The sequence below is a fragment of the Porcisia hertigi genome, chromosome 32 (genome assembly GCF_017918235.1).
Source record: "Porcisia hertigi strain C119 chromosome 32, whole genome shotgun sequence".
NCBI classification, from domain to species: Eukaryota; Euglenozoa; class Kinetoplastea; order Trypanosomatida; family Trypanosomatidae; genus Porcisia; species Porcisia hertigi.
The window spans coordinates 1,437,216-1,460,000 of record NC_090591.1 but is presented as its reverse complement, the minus strand read 5'-3'; the positions used below and the strand labels follow the sequence as shown (position 1 = coordinate 1,460,000).

Below are 22,785 nucleotides of genomic sequence, written 5' to 3'. Positions count from 1 at the left end.
AGAGCGAGAAATACGCAAAAAAAAACAATTGTAATGCGGTTTTGACAGACATACATACATATGTATATATATATATATACATACGAACGCGAAGAGAGAGACCAAAGTACCATCCGCGTGTCGAGGAGACATGGCCGCACATGCGACAAAGAAGACCACCCAGAGAAAGAAAGGAGAAGGAAAAAAGAGCACACCAACCCTCAAAGGCAGAGAATGCAGACTTGGACTCCCCCGCTCGATATAGCGGAACGATGCGCAAAACGGAAAAATTTGGAAAATGGGGGGGGGTGGAGGAGGCGGGCGTAGGAGAAGCGAGAAGTAGGCGGGCTTGAATACTAGCGACCACGTTCTTCTTCAACCCAAGCCACATCTTTGGAATAAAAAAAGGATACGACATGTCTGTTCACAGCAAAGCCAGCAGAAAAAAAAACGAAAAAACGAGACGCTCCGAGTAATGGTTTGAGGACACAAACGCGCAGTCGCCCTCCCTTCTTCCCTCCCCTCCCCTGAATACACACACACACAAACACCTGGTAAAGCGTGCAGACACGCGATTTACCCTACTTGACGGGAAGGCGGGGGGGGAAGGGGGGGGGGAGTATCCCATGAGCCTACTGTATTTACTTCAATATTTGGCCAATCCACAAAGGCGGGCTGAAGAAGTTTCGGTGTTGAGTATCAAGTGCAGTGCCACCTAAGAGGTGATGCCCCTCCGACAACGGAGATAACCGTTTGAGTCAGCAGTGCAAAGAGGACGGACGGACGGACGGGGGGGAGGGGGAGGAGAAGGCATCACATGTCAAGAAAAATCTAGCCCTTTGAAGAAACGGTAGAATTCAAGTCTTCGGCGCTCCCCCAGCTAGCGAGCGGATTCCGTTCTGGCTGGAACCTCTCGTGTGCTTCTGTTGTTGTAGCACCTCCTCCGGCTCCCTCCACCGCAAGGACGCGTTTGTTGGAAGTGGTCATACCCTCCTTGGGCCTGGAGCTAAAACTGATTAGTGGAAATGTCGCAATGCTATTGGTTCTGGCTGTTTCCTCCACAAACACGTGGTAGTCCTCTGGGGTGGGGAGATAGAAGCCCAGAACCATGCACGGGTCGAATTTACTCACAGCCATGTCACCACGTGCACCAACGAGTTCCCCTACGCTCTTATCAGAGGTGTAGGCCTTTTGAATGTAATGTGGGTCCATGAAAAAAACAGCGGAGCCTTGATGCCCAAACATGTACAAGGACGCCCGATTGAAGCCTCCAGCGATGCCGCAACAGGCCTTCATATCGAGAATGTTGAGTAGCATGCATTGATAGACAGGAGACATGGGCGCCAGGCCCAAGACAACAGGGATAATAAGAAAAACGTGCTGACCCTTTGAGAGCTGCTCCAAGACAGCCGGCTCGTCAATGTTTCGGCCCTCGCAAAAAAAGGTGAACGGCACATCCCCTCCCCCTGCGTGATACCCTATCAAGGCGGCCGCCATCGCCATGCCCGCCTCACTGGGGGACAGCATGCTTGCGTATTCGATACGGTTCTTATGAGCTTCCTCCTCGGCCCTGTGAATGCCAAGTGGGGCAGACGGGACGTCCATGAACAGCCTCGATATCTTCTTTTTAAGCGCAGCGTTGCCAGGCTCTGGCAGCGCGTATACGCCTTTGCAGTGGTATCGCAGAAGGCAGGTGCCAATCAGCATTTGTGTGGTGCGCACGAGGCATCCCCAACAAGTGTCCGTCGTAGATCCGTTCGGCAGAGAAGGGAAGCAGTGGCGGTACGAGAAATAGAGGAGTTTTCGCATTCCCCTGTTCACGTATTCCGTCGTCCCACCACCGCTGTGCGAGCCTGATCCCACGACGACCACAGGCGTCGTATTTTTCAGTTTGCGGCTCGGGGTGCGGAAGATCCTGATGGGGTTAAACCACAACTTGTAAAGACTGCCCAAGTCGCAGTGCGGGACGTTCTCTGCCATTTTAGTGCTTGAGGTTCACTGGATGTCGGTACCCATTAGTCGCAGATGGAAGGCCGATGCGTGTGGTGAGTGCGATTCGAGTTGCAAATGTCTACGTCGAGGAAGTGACAGACACACCGCAGCCTCCCCCACCTTGTGGGGCCGATGCTAAGCGATATGTGCGCGTGCAGGTGTGCAGGAGGGGGGGGGTAAAAAAAAAGGAAGAAAAGCACGGTTTGTTGGGGGGAGGGGGGATCTCTGACGGGCATCGTGTCAAAGAGAGTCCTGGGAGAGCGATGCAAACACACGCACGCACGCACACACACAGGGGTGCTCCAGCTACCAGACGGCACGAGGCACTGCAGCACTACCAATTTGAACGGCCGTGCAGGTTTGAAAGGAGTATTCCAAGGAGCACTGGTATGTGATCGTTTAGACGGTCGACGTTGACCCACAATTGGGTATTGCAGCGACACGCTGGGATCCCCCATTTGCTTGCGCATGCACATACACCGCACACTCGACAGGTAGTGGCGGTTCAAGGCCACCAAAAAAAAAAGAAAAACATCTTCTCCGTCAGGCAGCGCAGGAAAATGAGCTGCCCCCTACTCCGCTGTGCCCCAACCACCCTACAGTTACGGAATGTAGATGAAGAATAAAGCTGCAGGGCCCCCTCCCCCTACAGCCGCGAGAATGGGGAGAAGCGTCCACAGAGAAGATGCCCTCCACCACCACCCACCACCACACAAAAAGCTCTGGAGGCACCAAGTGTTCATGAGCGCGACGTCGGGCGCGGGAGAATCACTTTTCTTGTACTTCCAAAAGTGAGCAGCATCCCATTAAGTCTGTGTGTTGCCACACTGTAGCCCAGTCGGCGGTCACACTCTCATCGGCTGGCGGAAAACAGCTGTAAAAAGTGGTCAAATGAAACCCCCCGCCCCGCCCCCTCAGAGGGCAGAGAGCGACTTATGCTCTCAGGGTTGGGCGATCGCTTTTCAGTCAGACCATTGGCAGCCGCTCGCATTACGACCAGAAGTGCGTGGCGCACCTCTCGATATCGTTGTACGCGCAGTGCGGCCGAGTAGTTGGGCGGTGGGGGAAGGGGGAGCCTGCCGTACGCACACAGACCACCACCACCCCTAGCGACCCCCTCTCCTCAAATGGGTGACGCAAACGTGCTCGCTGTCACCCTTCGCCCTGATGCAGAACTATTCAAGGTGGAGCACCTTGGCGTTGACAGTAAAAAAAAATACACTTCCCTCCCTTAGCTCGCTCGATACGGACCCTCTCGCCATCAACGTTAGTTCGGTCTTGAAGTGAACAACAGGAGGGGTCGCTCAACTTCCCGACAGCAATGGGCAGCAGACCCCCAATGACTCACCCGGAGATGTCTTCCCCGTTATTATGCAACACAATTAGAAAATCCGAAGATATTTGCAGCGGATTAGGGCAAAAAGAGTTCAATGCACTGCAGAGGAGAGAGAGAACCCATAAAATGGAGAGAAACATACGACCAATATAATAGGTGTTAGAGTTATGTTGCGTAGCAGCGAGAACCCCCATGGGCATTTTTCAACGAGAGGCAGCTGCTCAGCGTTTTTTACCCCCGTGCCCATGCGCCTGCAGTGCCGTGGCCAGCCGTCTTCGGATTACAAAAATAGACACCGCACATACGTGTATGATGTTTTTTTGCTGACGGCAAGACAGAGAAACGGGAGCGGATATTTGTATCCGCTCAGATATCGATCTGTGCTAGGGTTACACCGCCAATGTGATCACCGAAGATGTAGCGCATGCCACCCAAACAGTCAGCGCAGTTCACTGTCGCTAACCGGCACTCGGGCACCTCGCGATGCGCAAGGGCCGCCACTACCTCCGGCCCTTCAACATCCTCTTCATCCTCCCCCGCGCTGGCTTCCAGGAAAGCGCCAACCGCCCACCCCGTGACGTCCCCGCAAAGCGAAGTTGTCAGCAGCACCCTCGGTGTCACCCAGTCTACATAGCATAGCCCGTTCATCGCGTGGCCCGGAGACGCCATCGCCTCGTTTAGGCCGCACCGCTCAACGTCGTAAACAGAATACATGCCGTTTGCCCGACCGACAGCGACCTGAGCGCCACAAACGGTGGTGCAGTTCACAAGAGGGGGGTTCACCATTTGGGTACCGCCGCAGCTCGGCGACTCCTGCGAGATGGAAAACGCGAGGCGCGCGGAATCCGTGTCGTCTGACCTGTTATACAGGGCACCTTCACCGTCCATTCCAACAGCAAAGAGCAGCCGCATGGCGGCGCTGGCTTCATCGGGAGCGAGATCAATGCAGTGCAACCCGCTACAGTAGTTTGAAAGGTGTCCGAACCGGCCTCCCTCTGGCAAGGGAGAGCGCTCCGAGCGACCAAACACGTACGCTTCCATGTAGGAAGGTCGAGAGCCGTTCATAATATCGTACGAAAAAATGCCACCATCCTCGTCTACAATGAGGGTCGTGATCGAGTCCGTCGGTGGCTCGTCTCTCAAGAATGCAACGCACTCCTTGTCATGGGTAAACTCGGCCACACACGACATGCACTTGCGTGTGTCAAAGAGCTGGACAGTATTGCCACAGAGTGCCACAGCAGCATGGCGATGGTGCAGGTAGCGCAGCTCGGATGCTTCCCTGGCGGCGACGCGATTCGGATTTTGAAACGACAAGTAATTTTTCCGTGGAAGACGCAGATCCCAAAGTGTCAGTGTGCCGAGCCTCGAGAGGGTGGCAAACGATGTGGAGGACCCCAGGCTGCAGGCGATGGACACCACACCCGAGGACTCCCTACCTAAAAACTCCATCAATGCGGAGCACAGAAGCCCCTCGGGAAGTATAGATGCGCCGCCGCCGTTTTGCAATGAGGCGGGGTGCTAAGATTTCCTGCTGCCAATGGGTAAGCGCCGGGCATATTTTCACAGGCGGTGCACAAAAAAGAAAAAATAGTTGACCCGCGGCAGCGACAACGGTGCAGCGACGAGGAATCACACAAGTTGAGATCGGTGAGGAAGAGGAGGAGTTGAAGCAGGGGGGCAAGAGTGGGAAACGAGGGTGCCGAAAAGGTATTCATAACAAAGAACGGAGAAAGCTCACGGAATGTCGTGGCACAGCCGTATACAAGGGGCGGTGGGGAGGGGAGGGGGGGGTGAAGCTACTTTGGCGAGAACAACTGGGAAATAACAACACACACACACACACGCACACACCTGGCTAGGAGATCCAGAAAAATGCAAGATCGCGCCATAAAAGCCGCACTTGTGTGGTCGAGCGGAGATTGGCGACTGCTGAAAAGTGTCTAAAGGGACTGCTTTCTCATCCATGTGCGCTACAGTGAGAGCGCACAGCTGCCTAAGCATCACGCTCTTTCCGTATCGCGGATGTGCATTGTTGTTTTTTCCTCTTGCTGTTTTTATTATCGCCCCTCCCCCCCCCCGGCTCTATCTAGATGACGGCTGTGTTCCTTGTGCTGCGGTTCGACTCCTCATACGTTTGAACTCTTGTATTTGCACACACTAGTAGTCCAGGAGAGACACGCATACACGAAAAAAAAAGGGGGGCGTAACGGAGGCACTGGCGACAGAGTAAAGGGCCGAGAGACCATCGGGAGGAAAGGGGCAAAGCGCTGGAAGGGTGTCGACGACAGGGAAAAGCCTTTGAAAGAGAGAGGTGCTGAGGGTACAGAACATATACGCTCATCGCAACAAGAGAAATAGGGTGATCGTGTCAGCGGCTCCCAGTTTCATGACACACGACTAAAAGGCGGGAAAGGAGGTCACGCTTGCTTGTCTGTCAAGAGGACGCTCCTTCCCTTCACGATAAAAGAGAGTAGTGAATAAGACCACACACGAAGGGGAAAGAAGAAGGAAGAGAAGGGAGTTGATATTGGGGAGAGAGTGTGTGTGTGTGGGGGGGGGGGGGTAAAAGAAATATGATAAAACGACAAGTCGACATGAAAACGAATATCAGGATAGATGAATCCATGTGTCTCAATAGAAGTGGATTTTCGTGTGTGTGTGGGGGGGGAGAAGGGGGAGAACTAGTCGCTGTTCAAGCACACGCCCTTATGTGCCTCTGTTCACCCTGGTGCACGGCGATCTAAGCCGACAAGTACACACGCACACAAACAGTGTCAAGTATGCGGAGGAGCACGTCGCGACCTTCTGACACTGACTAGATTAACTAGAGAAGATCAATCATGCGAAGCAACCAAGGCGAAGGTCAAATGATAGACAGACAGAGATGATATCCACAGAGTCAGAGGAGGAGCACCAACGAAGAAATTGTTGCGGCAGCGGTGACGACTGTGGCAAATAAGAGTGACAGCGGAGATACAAAAAACGACAAGAAAGCGTATGAATATAATGAAAAAAAAACTGGAGGAGAAAAGGGGGCGTGTGTGGAACAGAGAATGGAGGGGATGACGAGGGGAATACGGGGAAAAACAAAAGAGAGGGGAAGTAAACTGACGTGGAGTGGGCCACGGAAGAACACACACGCACACGCACACACGCTACCACTTCTATCGAGCGATAGGGGGGAAAGGAAACCGGGAGGCTAAAACAAAAAGAGAAAAAAAACATGGGGGGGCAATATAGTGGCAGAAAAGAGCGAAGGAAAAAAATGCACACGACCTCCTTCCCCCCCCCTCCCTACACACACGCACGCAGACTAGCCAACAACAACAGGGAAAAAAACGGGGAAGGAATCTGGAGAAAGAAAAGCCGCCGACCCCCCGAACAGGTGGAGTCGACGAAGAAAAGGATTTGGATGAGAGTTTTACGCAGGATTGGATCATTAAAAGCGCAAAAGAAGTTGTGAGAAACGTAGAAATCATTGCCAATAAGAACAGTGGGAGAAGAGTTGCAGTGGAACGTGTTTACATGGGGTAGCTGCGTAGGGTGCAGCACAGAGTGAATAAGGAAACATCTGCGGAGACGCACAGAAAAAGGAAGAGCGAGGCTTTGCCTCCCGACACAGCTACCACTTCTCAGAAAAAAGGAAAAAAAAAAGAGGGGGCGAAGAGAAAAATGAAAGAATTCACAACGGGTGAAGCGGTACGCAGTGCTTCAACCCAGTTGGTGTCAGACAGACGAATGCAAATCGAGTAGAGCACCAGCGCAGCCACCCCAATACGAGCCACAAGAACATCAGCGAAAAAAAACCTTTATCCACACACCGTCGGCTCAAGAAGATGGAATAAAAACTCCGGGAAATGCGGAGGGGGGGTGAAAGAGGAATGGGGAAAAGATAGCATCACACACGCACACAAACGATCATGAACAGGAATGAGGGTGACTATACTCGCGCACCCAATGCTTTCATCAAATGAAGAAAGAGGTGAAAGAGAGAGACCAGCAAGGCAACCATATATAAAACACGATTTAACGATGACCGCAAAAATAAAAATTATCCGAACACGACTACGCGGGAAGCCAAGAAAATGGAGTGCATAGAAGGCCAGAGGCAGGTCGCATACACACACACACACAGAAAAAAAAGGGAAGAGTTCGGTGGTTGGGAAACAAACGAGAAAATCGGGAAGAAGAACCTGGCCAGGTTAAACGTCCATGTGCATGCAGCACTATCCCCTACAGGACCCCTCTAATGGCGACCGTCGAGTCGTGTTGGGTAGTGTGCGCGTGGCGTCTGCATCTCATCCACCCCCCCCCCCTCCCTCCCGGTTAGACGCCCACAAAGCTCAAGATGATAGAGATGATTAACCCCAGCCGAAGGTTAGCGGCGCCCTCTGTCCTGGCTCCCCTGCAGAACCGTTTTCAATATCGAGCCCACATCTCCTAACTCTTGAAGTACGACTACCACCACCACCTAGGCTGCACAACCCGTACTCGTCACCTCCTGAGCGAGGGGGGAGGGGGGGGAGGGGGGGAGGAGAGGGATGTAGTAGTTGAGACTTAGCGCACTTTGAAGAGCATCTTGGCGGCACCACTCACGTCTCCGTTGTTGCGACGCATTGCCATCTTTGCGTCCTGCTTTGAAGCGCCAAGAGAGATGAGCTGCTGGACGTTGGGATCCGTCGTGTTGAAGTCCTTGAGGCTGCGAGCGTTTTTCTGCACCAGACGCGTGTCCACACCAGAAAGCAGGCGCGCCGCGGTGCGCTGTATATCGCCGTTGTAGTGTGCCAGGACGAGACGGCTGGTGGACTCGTCGAACCCCATGTTGGAAAGGGTCTGGACTTTGACGTCGAAGTCGTCCCGGTGCCGAATAGCCTCAGCGTGCATGAGGTCGTCAACTGCGGCATCCTCGCCGTCTGTGCCGACGGACTCGGCGAGGCGCTTGTACTTGATACGCCGGCCCTGCTGGTCCATCAACTTCTTGGTGATCGCCAGAGCCTCTATCTCGCTGGCACCGAGACTCTTCAATTCCTCTGGCTTCAGCTTCGACAGGGCCGATACCGTCTTGATATCAGCAGAGATGAGGCTCTTGATGACACCATGGCGCACGTTCGCAGCCACCACCACGTCGATAAATCCGGATGCCGCCTGCTTGTCCACACGGGCCGCCTGAATGGCGAGAATTGCGCTGAGGGCCTCCTCGCGTGTGTTTGCCTCCACCGCAATATCCAACACCGTGTCCATATCGATGTCTGGGAACGCATTCGACATGTCTTCGATCCACCCCACTTTTTCCGCAGGAACACCGTTGGCGGCGCAAGCGGCCTTCGCCGCACGCGCCTCTCGCAGCCGGCGCTGCTCTTCCAACCGCTTCTGCATCTCGATGCGCTTGCGCTCGCGGAATCTGTCGAGCCATCGGACCAGGTACGGCTTACAGCGGCATAACAACTGTGCGCGTCGACGCAGCACCAGTCGCTCCAGTGACGACCACACATCAGCGCGGAGAAATACTTTTGTCTTGCCAACAGCGTAGTTGGGCTTCACCCACACGTAGAGCCGCTGATACCATTGCAGGAAGTCCTTGCAGGCGTCGCCGTAGCTCTCCTTTTTGTAAAGAACGGCCGTAGAGCGGGGCATGATCAGGTAGAAATAGTTGCAGAACTCCTCCAGCATGCGGCGCACTGGGTAGCCCTGTCGCTTGAGAGCGATGGTCTGTAGCACACCAGCTGACTCAAGCTGCGCGCCGACGAGAAGGTTTTCTAGGAATGCGGGACTCGCCTCCATGTTTGGTTTAATGCAACGGATAAACTGTGTCTCCGTAGACTCCAGCTCGGTGCGCAGATTTGCTAGCTGCTGCTGAAAGCGGATGGCAACAGTGTGCTTTCGGCGCGCCCGGCTCTTCTCTGTGGTGAGAAGGGTCTTGATAAACACATCAGTAGAGTTCTCCATGCACTCGTACATGTCGTCCTTGAGTGCATCTGTGTTCTTCTCCAGCCACTCCGCTGTCTCGTAGTTGACAAATGAAGCGTAATGGTTCACACCAAACTGGTTGGGGATGGTGCTCTTTGGCTTTTCGAAGTGCTGGTTCTTGCCGGACCACTGTTCCCACAAGTTCGTGGTGAAGCGGTCTGTGTTGCCGCCCTTGAAGTGACATTCCTCATCCAGCATCGAGAATATGCCGGTGCGCTTTGCATCAAACATTTTGATGCACTCGGAATTATCGGGGAACTCGATCTTTGGAAGGTCGATGCCCTCTTGGCGGCACTCCTCCTCGTCGTTGATGAACGTGTACTTGTTGTAGTGGTTTTGAAGCGACTCGTTCGCGTAATTGATGCAGAGCTGCTCAAAACTGTTTCGCTTGAAATTCTCGAAGCCAAAAATATCGAGCAGACCGATGTACTTGCATTTACTGCAATCCACCTGAGGCCGGATAGCGGCGTTCACAAACTCGATCAGTCGGTCAAAGAGGCCAACGTACAGTGCCTTGCAGAGGGCGTTGCGAAGGGTCTCCGCCTCAGACTTGGAAGCCAAGAGCGTCACCAGGGATGTCTTGCCCCGGACAAGAAAGCATTCTCGTATCTTGGCCTGATCCACGCCGAGCAACTCGCAGCCCGTCTTCAGCGGCGTCTCGCTGACAATTTGTGCCTTGTCGTTGCGGTCCTCCTTGAACTCAACCTCCATCAGGTGCAATATGGCAGCCAGCACACGAAACAACGCCTGTTGAGTCTCAGCCGGGACGCCAATGCTGGAGAGGGACTTGCGCACCGTGTTGAACTCTTGGGCATCGTCGAGGGTTTTTCCATCGACGCCGCGGCGTATGAAGGTGCCTCCGCTGTTCAGACACTTGTAATCCTTAGCGGTCTTTAGCCCGCCCAGCCGCTGCTTCTCACGCGGCGACAAACCGGCCAGCATCTCGTAGAAAATGTGGTAGTTGCGTTCGCCAGGGGACTGCATGATGATGCGGCTTCGCTCTAGCAAGTAGGTGACGGCCTCACCGCTTACCATCACCCCGGAGGTGGGATCGAAGTAGAGCTTAATGTACTTGCCGAAGCGAGAGGAATTGTCGTTGCGCACTGTGCGTGCGTTGCCGAACGACTCGATCACAGGATTGCTGCAGGTCAGGCTCTCGTCGATCTTGTCCGCGATGGTGCGCTGTGAAGTGTTTTTGCTATTTCTGTAGCTTATCTGTCCGAGATAGGAGATGAGCATCTTGGCGTTCTCGGTCTTGCCAGAGCCGGACTCGCCAGAGATGACGACAGACTGGTTTCCGTGGCCATGAATAAAGATGGCGTTGAAGGCTTTGTGCGCCACCTGCCAAATGTGTGGGGGCAGCATGCGGGGGTCCGGCAGGGCAAGGTATCTCTTCCGCTCCTCTTCACCATTGAAGTCCATGAGGCGAAAAGGATTGACAGAGAGCACCATCTCACCCATGAGCGAGTACTGCTTCTGGAGCTTTTCGAACCGCTCCTTGATACAGTACAAAAGCGTGGCCACGTGGAGGTCGCTCACGTGGAAGAGCTCCGCGTCCCTGGCATCGAAGCTTTGAGATATGTAGCCGTGAACATGCCCGGCAGCCACTGTCACTGCAGCACGCGAGTCATGGTTCTCTACCGTTACTTTGGCTCCACTGACCTGCCTCACAACACCACGCAGCCACCCAGTCTTAGGGTCGAAGTAATAAACCTCCTGGTTCACTGACACGCGCTCTGTCATGATTCCCCCTCCCCTGTGCGTGTAATACTTCGTTTGCTTCTTCTGTTTGTTTGTTTGTTTGTTTTTCGGTTGTGGAGAGTTATTCCGTGTATCAACCCTCGCTTGTAGGTGTTGGCTGCGCCTTCGTGAGTGTGAGTGTGAGGGTGTGTGTGGGGAGGGGAAGGGAGAATATGGAGACTATGAATGGGCTCGTGGGTTGCCGCGCAGACGCACAAAAGAAACGAAGCTTCGCTGGCGGATAACAAATGGGAAAGGAGTGAGCGTCGGTAGAAGAAGACAACGGAAAGGGTGAAGCGCTTCACGGCTCAGTGACACACAGAGAAAAGAGGGGACCCCTACACCTATAACCAATCACCACACAGGGAAGCCAAGACTCACGAGCAAAAGAAGACGAGGAACCAGAATGAAAAGGCGAGTGCACAGAACGATAGAAAAAAAACGCGACGACGCAGACAACAACAACAAAAAGAAAATGAGGGGGAGGGAGACTCTGGGGCGATGTGTGGTGGATCGTTGTAGCGACGAGGAGTGAGTGCGTGAGATGGTGAGTACTAGGAATGCACATACTGCGCAGAAACCGGCACGTGAGGTCGAGAAAGCGTGAGTTCGGAAAAAAAAGAGGCAGGATGGGTTATAGAGCACAAGGGAGGAGCGTTTTACACAACGAAGAGTAGCGAAGTGGCGACTTTCCTCAGAGTCAGTCATGGGCAGCAGCAGCGTCACGCACACAGAGAACGAGAGAGAGAGAGAGGGGAGGGGGAGGGGAAGGGGAGGGGGGGCCAACAACAGCACCCCGCAGGACGGCGGTTGAGATCAGCAATGGTACTTTTGTTTGTGCGTCCGCAGACTGTTTTTTTTTGGTGGGGGGGCTCTTTATGGAGTGTTTGCAAGCGTGTGTATGGTTCCGCATACGACCCCGCCTCTGACACTATGCGGGGGAACATGGCGATACGTCACCCACACGCAGTCAGTATGGCTTTCCCTCGTAAAGTTGTGCGCTGTGGGTTTTGTATACGATCTTATGTCCTACCCCCCTTTGCCCTGCCCCCACCCTGATATGGCAAGGGGAACGGGGTAAAAAAAAAGTCCCAGTCAACAACGAGAAAGGCACCGTGTCCACAGCAACGCGGCTACTGGGAATGTATATATATATATATATATATATATGTATATGCCTTTAATGGAGGACGATGCAGTCGTCGCAAAGAATGCGAGCGAAAGAGGTCAATACGGGCGCTGGCAGACATGTGCGTTCTTGGAGAGACGTTTAGAGACCTCATAAATACACAATCCTTGGTGACCACATAGACCGGAGACAACTAGCACATAGCTATACAGACACAGAAACGTCTCGACGACACACAAACACATTGCAAGAGGTGATCCTTTGCCGCCCCGCGTTGCTGTTTGCGCGGGGTGGTACACATATGTAACTAGAACAGGTAACACAAAGTCGGTGTCATGTGGATAGCTGTGCAATGGTACGTAGAATGGCACGCGCGTGTGGACGTTGAATACGTGAGTACACCCGCAAATCACGCGTGTGTATTTGCGCGTGTTTGTGGAGCCATTCGTGTCACCCGGCGTGGTCGCCCGCCTCTATACCACCCCGCTTGCCCGACGGCGTGTGGAGTCATCGCTCCTAATTAACACTCCTAACGTTATGGCAGCCTTGTCTGCGGAGTAGAAAACCATTTACACAACACACACACGCACAAAAACAAGCAAATAAGAAACATGGAAAAACAAAACAACATTCAACGGTTTAGCAAGCGAAGAGGCAGACAGAGGTGAAGTGTGAAAGACAGGGGGTGTTTCCTGAAGCGGTTGTGCCTCTATACGTGTGTGTGTGTGTGTGTGTCGAGGGGGGGGGGAGGAGGCTGTTCGATCTTTTCAGAGACGCTATCCCTGCCGAATCAAAACCCCCTCTCCTGCCACTGCACTGGTTGAACATTCACTCTTCCTACACAAATCCGTCCGTATCGAGCTGGGGAGGTTGTGAAAAGGCGGGGGCGAGCAGAACAGACCACACCAAGGACCCCCTCGACACACACACACACACACACACACACACACACACGTACATATACATATACACATACATATACATATGCATACATACAGGCCCAAAACACCACCATTGTTCGGCAATGGCAAGCGTGGCGCTGCTTTCGGTTTAAACGCGTCACAGTATCTTCAACTCTTCGTTTGTGTCGATATTTTCGATGGGTATGTGAAAGAGAGAGAGCGAAAACAGAAATTCACCTTCGAGGGGGGGAGAAGGATGGAAGGATGTGCGCGTTATACGGTGTGTGTGTGTGTGTGTGCGGGGGTGGAGGGACATATGCTTGCGCCGGCGAGTGGATGTCTCCGTGCGTGCACTGGATTCTTCACCACCACAATGTGTTATGTCGTACCGCCCCCGCTGTCACGATGCACACTTGCGCGCACACACACACACACACACAAGGAGAGAACCGTGCACGTGTAGCAGAAGAGTACTGCCGAGTAGCAAAAAGAAGCCGTGAAACAAAACGTCCGTTACCCCTCTGCCTCACTCTCTCCTCCCATTCCCTTTACACAAGCCTAGACCTCACATGTGCGCAACTCAACATGCACACTCTGAGAGACTCCCTATCGACGCAGAGAGCGAATGTATTTGACATGTTGAGCATCCGACTCTTTGTCTTTCTGGGCCCTCTCCCTCATGGCCGCCACCCACTGCTTCAGCTGCAATGCCTCTTGCTTGCAGAGAAGCTTGTCCTTGGTGCGGGCGACCCGACTACTGATGGGGGTCCCTATTGGAAGCTCCATTGACTTCTGCCGAGCCGCAGCCACTTCCGCAGCTGTTGGCGGGGTCATCGGAACACTAAAGGCGGATAAATCGGCGTCCAACATCGCTGAGGTCACCTCGGGCATTTGCTGCTGCGCGTGGAATGCCTCCTCCTCGTGGCGCAAGGCGAGATCCTGGCTCAAGGCAGTCAACTCCGCCTGTAGGCGCTGCTCAAAGACTTTCTGCGCGGCCGTGTCCAGCGCCCTCTCCGCCTCCGTGAGCTCGTCGCCGACTGTAAAGACAAAAGGCACCACTACCAGTAGCATGGGCGCGGTGGCGGCCGGGGTACTCTGCGGCGGTCGTTGGGGTCCTCTGCGGTCCCCATTCTGGTGAGCACCACCACCGCGACGGTGCGGAAGCTTGTCGGAGGTGGCCCGAACCATCAGACTCGTATTGCTGCATTTGAGCACCGCGCAAGGGCCCCGTGCAGTCTCGCAATTCACCGGAGGGTTCACCACCCTCACAAGAGAATACGGGGTGTCGGGGTCGATGGCCGCGGCTGTCACGTGCGCCTCAGCCGGCAAGAATAGGCCAGTGAGACTGCGCAGCATCGCCTCGATTCGCACCATGTCGTGTGGGTTACGGACTTGCCGCTCCGGGGCATTGACGAACACACACTTGCCTTCTTCCATGCCAGGCATCGGCTCTAGAACCGATATAGGGACGGAAAGGCGTACAATCTGCTCCGTACACTCGTAGCGAGAAACGTCCACTGCGCCCATCTCGAGGCGGCGCCGCTTCGGGGTTGGGGGGGTTGGGGATGCGCTCGCGACGCTGCCGGCATGAGCAGAATCGGCTGGTTCCTCTCCTACAAGGTCGAAGATGCGCTCACAAACCCGATATAGCTTGCACTCCACAATAACATTTTTGGCAGAGAGCGGGTCCAGCTCCACCACACGCACCACCTTGTCCGTGAGCACCTTCTCCTCCGGCACTTCGTCACACGGAACGGGCTGAGCTAGGTAATACACGCCGTTAAGCATCATTCTCGCTGTTGCAAACTCGGCGCTGTCGAGCGCTGCCCCCTCAGCGGCGCCGTCGTCTTTCCCGCTGTACGTCAGCATAAGCGGCGCAGCCTGTGTGATGTTGTTAGTGAGGGCCTGGATCATGCGCAGCCCGCCATCCGTGACCAGGACATGCTTGCCGCTAGGCAGACGAACAAGGTTGCGGACTTCACTGCGGTCCATCACATCCACATGGTTGCTGATAAAAGTGCCGTACGCGCCCTCCATATCCTGAAAAAACGTCGGTGCGTCCATGTCTGCGAAGTCGATACCGGGGAAGTCATCCTCAGCGAAGAGCGGTGGAACACACTTGGTTGCGTCAACGATCTCTACGCGGATTCCCGGTCGGAAGAGGCCCTGGGCCGCTGCCTTGCGTTGGTGATGCAGCGACCGCTGCAATTCAGCCTTGACCTTTTTCTTCTGGAACTCTACGTCCGTGAGCAACTCGCCAAGTATTTTTGCTCGCAGCTCGCGCTCGCGACGCCGGCACGCTGGACATATTAGGGTCTTGTGGGCCAACGAATGGCTGTGTTCTTGTGCCTCGAAGCAGGATACCGTGAAGCTGCCGAGGCAGCGCGCGCACTCGGTGTCGTACGACACGGCGCACGGCAAATCGGCATCTGCACAAACTCCTCTGTAGATGTGGCGTACCACCCCGTAAATGGGCTCGAGTGTGTCTTTATTCATTCCAAGAATCTTCTCGTGCGAGCAAGTGAGTGGCACTTCGACCACCTCGAAGCAGTTGCAAGGAACGCCACATTGCAGTAAACACTTGTGGCCGCAGGGGAGAGTGACACCGCACGCATACGAGCATGTCAGGTCACCCTCCTCCGGGTGGCAAGTACGTGTGCACACATGATCAAGGCGATGACATGCGTATGAACCCAAGCAGAGCCGCTTGCAGAAGGGCTCGATGCGCGCAAGACCGTATTCAAGCTGCCGCTGGTTCGGGTGCTTGCCACAGCAGAGGGGCAACGCAGGACCCACAAGGGAGGGGAAGTATGCGGCCGCCTGGTCCATGGCCGCCTGCGTTGTCGTATTGGCATCGAGAGAAATGACCGCACGGACATCCTCCAGCATGGTGACGAACACCTTGTACCACTTCGCCTGGACCTGAGACGCCATCCACCCCGCATCGGCACACAGCACAAACGCATCCATCGCTGCTCCCATCGCCTCAGAAACGAGCAGCTCCTCACTCGGTGGAGGCGGCGCAAGTGAGCTCAAATTGCGCGGCAGTGCGTCCATCAAGTAGAGAACCGCCCGATATCGATATTTGGTCCTGTCCCGTTTGTTCAGCGCGGGCAGCTCGTGGTGCGCAAGGATGACTGGGCACTCCATCATCTCCGTCTGACTGCTGTACTGCTTAAATTCCTGCTGACACATGGCCTTCCAGGAGAATGGTACCAGAATGGCGATGTGCCGAGACTCCACGCTGTGGCGGTGCATCCACTCGATGAGGTACATCACCTTACGCACTCCCTTCGGCGGACCGGCATCGCTAGTGATCTGCTGATACGTCCAAAGCCAGAGCGGCGATTGCAAACCCATCGAGAAAGCACGCTGACGGGCCTCCACGCCAGCCTTGCCGTAGAAGCTCCGTGTAATGAAGTCCTCTGCTTGAGACGCGAGGGAGTTGATTCCCTCGTAAAGACTGGAGCCAGTCTGAGAAGTCATTTTTCTAGAGGACAGCAAGTCCAACAGATCGCTTGTGGCCTGCAAGGCGTGTGGAACTGCGGTCAGAGCTGGAAAAAAAAACACAAGGGAGGGGGAGGAGGGAGGGGCCCTGCAGGCGGCTACGTAACTGCACGCGCGACGATTGTGGCCGTGAGGAGAGCACACGAGTTTCCCCTGTTTGCTTCTTTGTCAACTGTAAAGGCGTTTGTGGGTAGAACAGGTGCGGAATAGAGAGAACGGGAGAGGGAGAGAGGGAGAGGGAGAGAGAACGTTGTAGATGGGTCTGTCGCCAAGCAATACAAGAGGACAAGAGGGGCAGTGTGCTCGGAACGAGAAACACAGTAGCAGAGGCTAGAGAGTGCGTCTTGAGGTGGAGGCAAGGGTTATGGAAGCAGGGACACACTTGAAACAAAACGAAAAAAAGGGGGGCGAGCAGATGTGTGAAGTTGGAACCTGACACGTGAGATGAAAACTGACACGGGAAGTACGGGCGAAAACAGCAGCACAACAGGTGAGCACACGCAGTGTACCAGTAGCCCTGATTGCGTACCGTCCTCTCCCTCGCGCCACCCCCTTCGTCAGCGTACTCCGAATCGAAAGGCCGACAGTGTCATTGATGAGGCGCGTATTGTGTCGACAAATCCCGCATCTGCGTACCTCAAGTGATGATCAACCCCACCCCTTCAGACATTTTACAGCGCACAAGCTAGTCTCGGTAGTAAGGATGAAGATCCAGCTAGAACACCAAGGAGTACAGCAGGAGATGAGCCTACACACAAGATCTCTTTTTGTGTGTCTGCCTCCTTCGAGGATGCGAGGGCGTCACACCACCGCTGCGTGCTACAACACTCGAGAACTTCACAGCGACCCCGCCCCCTCTCTCTGGTTTTCTGTCACTTTTGCATGCGTGGCAGCTCACGTTTCACAAAGGGCAAAAAAAAATCGAGATACTCACGTGGACATCACAGATCGAACGGGAGGCAGTCGCCCCCCCCCTCCATGTTGGGAAACGCCACAAATGCACACCTCAAAATCTCGAGAAGGCATCATGAATACGGGCAGCGTGGGGGGGGGGGGCGAAAACAAAAGTGTCGCAGTGACACCATATGCTGATTGTGTCTAGTGTGCATTTCACTAACGTCCTGTGTCTAAATCCAGACGTACATGCACACACACACACACACACGAGTGGGCATATATGAGCGCGTGTGGCACTCCCTCACGAGATCTGCATGTACCCAACAACAGCAAAAAGGAGTTGAGGCGGATGCGTTGTAGAGAACCTGGGAAAGTATGTAGAGGGTGAGGGGTAAGGGGGGGGGGAGAAAAACGTGCGCGCCTGTACAAATGACGCAGTCGCGTACATATTCTTTAAAAGGAACAAAAACACAAATTTACGAACTCTGGGAAGATCACGCGTAGCTAAAATACACCGGCGGAGGGAGGGGAGAGAAGAGCAACAGGGAGGGGGGGGGGGCAGAACGTACAAGTGGGCTCATTCCCTCAGAGCTTGAGCAAATAGCTCCGTCTTCTCATCCTCTGGGGAGGGCTTCGATGGGCTTAGAATACTCTCATCCACCCACGGTGGGGAACGTGGATCCGGCGGTAGGACTCAGACCCGATCAGCTGGGCATTAACCTAGCTGTCTCGCTGAGCCATGAATGACACAATATCCTCCGGCGGCCGCCCGACGCTCTCCAGATGTCGAGAAAGACGTATCGAATTGGAACTCTCATTGCGCACTATGTTTTTTGTAAGCTCCAACCTTCGTAGGAGGTCCTCCACGCAGTGCTCAGCGCGCTCTGCACGTTCCCACAAGTCATCCAAGTGCTGCGTCTTGAGCGCCAGCGCGCTTCGTAGACTCACCACCTCGGCATTAAGCCCTGGTATGTCTTCCTCCATGCTTTGCGACACAACCGACACCCTCGGAGAAGAGGTGAGGTGCGGCGATGACGGAAGATGCGCGTCTGCCGCCGTCGGAGTGGGCTGTTGTAGCAGGGGCACGTTAACGGGCTCGTTGTTGCTGTTCTGTGCCTGGAGCATCGTCTTGAGTCTCATGTTCTCACGGTTTAGCTCGTCTATGTGGTTCAAGCTCTCTTGCCTCATCTGCTTGTAGCTCGCGTGCAAGTCACGAACATCCATGGCAGACCGCAGAATTTGTCGTCTACTGCACTGTAGCTTCTTCCGAAGTCCATCATTCTCTCTACGGAGGGACGAAAGTATGGCCTCGAGCTCCGCTACTGAGCGGGTCGTCACATCTCGTTCTGCACTGAGGATCGTATCCGCAGATACTGTGATGCCTTGCATGGCAAGGGCATCGATATCGGTGATTGTCAAGGGGAGGTCGGTGAGAGGTGTATGCGCCGCGGATGAAGTGAGATCGCTGCCGTCGACTAGGCGTATCACGTCTTTCAGTGTTGCGGCATAGTGTACCGTGTGGATCCCGCAGTGGGGGCACAGGGACAACGTCGTGAGTCGCCCGCAGGGATTGCACCGGCGGAGAGTGCTCATTATGGTAAAAATTCCGGAGAAGCACGCTGGGCCCCCACCTCACCACAAACAAAAGAAAGCAGACACACAAAGCGAGATCGATATGCGCGGTGCCGAGTTGCGCTTTCAGGCGTTGGAATGACTCCTCGCCCAGGGCACGTCCAGCAAAATGGAGAACGCGTCACCCACCCACCCTACACGCACGAAAAAAAAGGCTTTTTTTTTGCAATACACGTCCGACGTTTCGTTGCCTGAGCTGACAAAGATCGACGGGGGGCGGGGGAGCTCAAAAAAAAAAAAGCGCACGCCACTCAGGGGTGCTGAGTGGAAAATACGGAAACGAAAAGGGGAGAGAAGAGGGGGGAGGTGAGAGTTGTACTTCCCTGAGTAGAAATGAGGGAGCGACTCTGCACTACGACGACGGGAGTCAACCAACCAAAATGTGAGATGCAACTAGACGAAGGAAATACCCGATTGTCTTCGTGTGTGTTCCTGTGTGCGCCTGCAATGTACACGTGTGTGTGTGTGTGTGTGTGTGTGTGTATGAGTGAGAGAGAGAGAGATGAATGGCCCTTGTTGTTGAGCCACCCTGTATGCACCATCCAGATGATGAGGGAGGATTACTGCAAAGAGGATGGGAGAAAAAACGAGTAGAGGGAACAAGCAGCTTAGTAAGGGGAAGAAGGGCAGAAGACCTGCGGCACTTCAATGACTGGGAGGGAGAAAACTATAGGCCTGTTGTGGCCCACTTCGCGCAGTGATAAGCGTTGCCCCCCCCCCCACCACCACCACCATTGCTTTGGAGTTGCCCCTACCACACACCCAGCCCCTAGCTTGCCATATTGTACACATCCCGTTTCCTCGTCCGTGTTACTCTCCTTCACGCGATATGATTCTTTCCTTTATAGAATGAGATCTTGGTAGGCGCATGATTACATCCACGGCACGTTCTCTGCCCAACGGCGAAAAAGAAAACTGTGACACTGAAGAAACAGGAGAGGGGAAGAGGTGAAGGGCCTCCCCGCCCCCCCCCCCCGTGTGCGTGGCTCGTGGCCTTCCCTGTCGTCCGTTGCCATGACGATATGTCGCGCAAACAACACAATCAACTTGAGTTCAGCACGCCGTCTTCAACATGTGTACAAGAAGACAACGAGATGTATGAGAGCTGCCAAGTCCATCGACACCTGATACAGTAGACGGATATGAGCATCAGAGCGGAAGGTGTCTATTCCCTTTCAGAGAGACGTCACATCAATTGGGAGGGATCGCCGCTCTGTCACATGGACGTCGTACACAATCTCGACTCCGCCAGCGAGTAAAAACAGCCAAGAACGAGTTACACCGCACTACACGCACGCGAAGTATCGCACGACGACCCCTGTAACAATGAGAGGGCTGGTCACGTACTCCAGCTCCATTGCACGGTTCATGGCATCCGCGTGGACTTCGAGCACGACGAGGTGGAAGAGGCTCACTGCCAGCGCTCCAGTCTGGGGGACAAATGTGAGCATCCACAACGGGATGACGCCCTGGAAAGTGACCAAAGATGACCAACACAGACGCAACATGCAGAAGCGCGAAAAGACTGGCGCGCTTCCCCGTCTCTGCCAGCGTAGTGCCCCCCTGCGGTCACTGACGAGGACGGGAATCCATTGAAACTGAAGCCAAAAAGGGCTTAGCGAGACGTTGTGCGTTGCTCGTCGGTTACGCGAACAGCGCCTCCCGTTCGCGTTCTTTTTTTTTTTTCAGACTTCTGTGAAAAGATGCCTGATGGCGAATGTCAAACCGTCAAATGCATGTGTGGGTTGCGCAGAGCGCTCTAACCTCTTAATGATTTTTTTTACGCGCGGTCGTCTGCGAGGGAGAGGGGAGGGGGGGAGGCAGTAGGAACAACAACAACAAACGTAGAACATGCGACTCAGGCCAATAAGGTAAGATGGAACAAGAAAATGGAGAATCACAGAGAAGCTTAGAGGCGGGGCATCACCCAAACACAAAGGATAGAGAAACGGTGACACAGGAGGGGAGAAGCTCAGGCTTTGTTTGTACCACATTGGACTCAGTGGCCACATGACCACCATCGCCTCATGGTACACAGCCTGTCAGTGAACCGGAGTGTGTGTAAATATGTTCTTCCTCGTTTCTTGAGATGGTGGCTAGCGTTCGTCCAAAGAGCTCCCCACTGTGTGTCCAAGGCGCGCGCTCAACTGCAGCTCCGAGGACGCACTTCACTCTCGTTTTGGTCCACCTTCGGCAGTAGAACCACGCACAATATGTGCGGCACAGCCTGGGCCAGCTATCAATTAGCACCAGCCCCTCCCTGCTCCGTACTCCCCCCCACACACACACTCCACCCACCACCACAAAAATATCAGAGTTGCTCGACAGCGCAAAAAAAAAAAGCGCTAGTACATTTGCGCACAGAATGCCGCAAGAAGGGTTTAAAAAATCAGAAAGATACAAGAACATTCGCATACACACACAAAAGAAAATACAATAAACAATAAAGGGAGATGCCCATTAACAGTCCCGTCACGTCTCTCTTTATCCTCCACACCAATAACTGCACTAGCCGATCAAACGCCTAGTCTCCTTCTGCATTTACGGGGGGGGGGGGGAAGGGCAAACCATCGCTCTTGTCGACGCTTTGATGTTTTTCGCCCCGTAAAAATTGGATGTTCAGGGCCATGAAGGCCAACAACAATCTAACAGTCGGTGCCTCACAACACCACCGGCCTTACCCTCTCCTCCTCATGCACACCCACAGAACCACGCACACATCCAAGGTAGCCACTTGTCACTGCTTCCTCTGCGGTTGCAGCCCCCACCCCCTCTTTCTCATCATCTCCTCTCAAAGCCAAAGCAACACCCACATGAGCCATGGGGACGATCGATCGGACGGAAGATGTGTCCAGCGACACCCACCTCAGTTAGAGTACGTTGCGATTATTGAGAACACCATAGATATCATTAACACAATGATCATGACCACGTCAGCGGCTATGAAGATAAAACCTTCGCGCTCGTAATGAGAGATCTCTCGCCATAGATTCACAGCGTCCACATACAGCTTGCCCTGACGGACACGGAGAAGGGTCGTGAGAAGCACAATGAGATACAGCACGGTACACACCAAGCTGCGCAAGAAGAACGCCTGAATGACCTGCACAGCACGCAGTGCGATATAAGCGTCGAGAAGCGGGTTGCAGGCTCGCTCACACTCCATCGAGCTCATGCTCTTCTCGCTGTAGTCGTTAATATTAAAGGCGTAGATCATGATCAAGATGGTCATGACCACCTGCACAACCGTGGCGGCAATCCACCCACTGATAAAATGAAAAAGGTTGCCGCCAAAAGCGATTGCGCTCAGAATGTAGACAAATAGGAACATGTACGCCCTCTTACGGTCCGTCGCGGAGTGCTGTGAAGGAAAGCGTAGAGTGTGTACAACATCTTTCTGGCTCTCGATGAAGCGCATTTTTGTTTAAGTGCTGATGGGATTTTGTTTGTTGGAACACGACGTGCGAGGAGGACAAAAAGCGAAGTGGAGTTCTCCCCGGAAAAATAAAAAGGGGAGGGGGAAGAACAATAGCGACCCGCACGAACGACAGCAAAAAAAAAGAGAGAACGGGACGCTCCGGATGAAGCGACCGACTGTGTGTGTGTGTGTGTGTGTCGGCGGGGGAGGGGGGAGGGGGGGGGGGGCGTGCAATGAGATCACGAGGCGGAAATCACACAAAAGAAGCGAGAGGACAAACAAC

At 54.2% G+C, this 22,785-nt stretch overlaps 6 protein-coding genes across 6 annotated transcripts; all 6 read right to left on the bottom strand.

The window, feature by feature from the left end:
• Positions 1 to 810: 810 nt before the first annotated feature.
• Positions 811 to 1,959, bottom strand: JKF63_02752 (uncharacterized protein; the record flags this gene model as incomplete). The annotated part of the gene is made up of 1 exon (XM_067898776.1): positions 811 to 1,959. The coding sequence occupies one exon, from the start codon at positions 1,957 to 1,959 to the stop codon at positions 811 to 813; it is 1,149 nt and encodes a 382-aa protein (XP_067754933.1).
• Positions 1,960 to 3,673: 1,714 nt separating this feature from the next.
• JKF63_02751 (uncharacterized protein) lies at positions 3,674 to 4,759 on the bottom strand (the record flags this gene model as incomplete). The annotated part of the gene is made up of 1 exon (XM_067898775.1): positions 3,674 to 4,759. The coding sequence occupies one exon, from the start codon at positions 4,757 to 4,759 to the stop codon at positions 3,674 to 3,676; it is 1,086 nt and encodes a 361-aa protein (XP_067754932.1).
• Positions 4,760 to 7,867: 3,108 nt separating this feature from the next.
• JKF63_02750 (uncharacterized protein) lies at positions 7,868 to 11,020 on the bottom strand (the record flags this gene model as incomplete). Its single annotated transcript, XM_067898774.1, has 1 exon — positions 7,868 to 11,020. One exon carries the CDS (start codon positions 11,018 to 11,020, stop codon positions 7,868 to 7,870), a length of 3,153 nt encoding a protein of 1,050 aa, XP_067754931.1.
• A 2,634-nt stretch (positions 11,021 to 13,654) lies between these two features.
• On the bottom strand, positions 13,655 to 16,534 carry JKF63_02749 (uncharacterized protein; the record flags this gene model as incomplete). The annotated part of the gene is made up of 1 exon (XM_067898773.1): positions 13,655 to 16,534. The coding sequence occupies one exon, from the start codon at positions 16,532 to 16,534 to the stop codon at positions 13,655 to 13,657; it is 2,880 nt and encodes a 959-aa protein (XP_067754930.1).
• Positions 16,535 to 18,172: 1,638 nt separating this feature from the next.
• Positions 18,173 to 19,045, bottom strand: JKF63_02748 (uncharacterized protein; the record flags this gene model as incomplete). The annotated part of the gene is made up of 1 exon (XM_067898772.1): positions 18,173 to 19,045. The coding sequence occupies one exon, from the start codon at positions 19,043 to 19,045 to the stop codon at positions 18,173 to 18,175; it is 873 nt and encodes a 290-aa protein (XP_067754929.1).
• A 2,905-nt stretch (positions 19,046 to 21,950) lies between these two features.
• On the bottom strand, positions 21,951 to 22,502 carry JKF63_02747 (uncharacterized protein; the record flags this gene model as incomplete). Its single annotated transcript, XM_067898771.1, has 1 exon — positions 21,951 to 22,502. One exon carries the CDS (start codon positions 22,500 to 22,502, stop codon positions 21,951 to 21,953), a length of 552 nt encoding a protein of 183 aa, XP_067754928.1.
• Between the last annotated feature and the right edge of the window lie 283 nt (positions 22,503 to 22,785).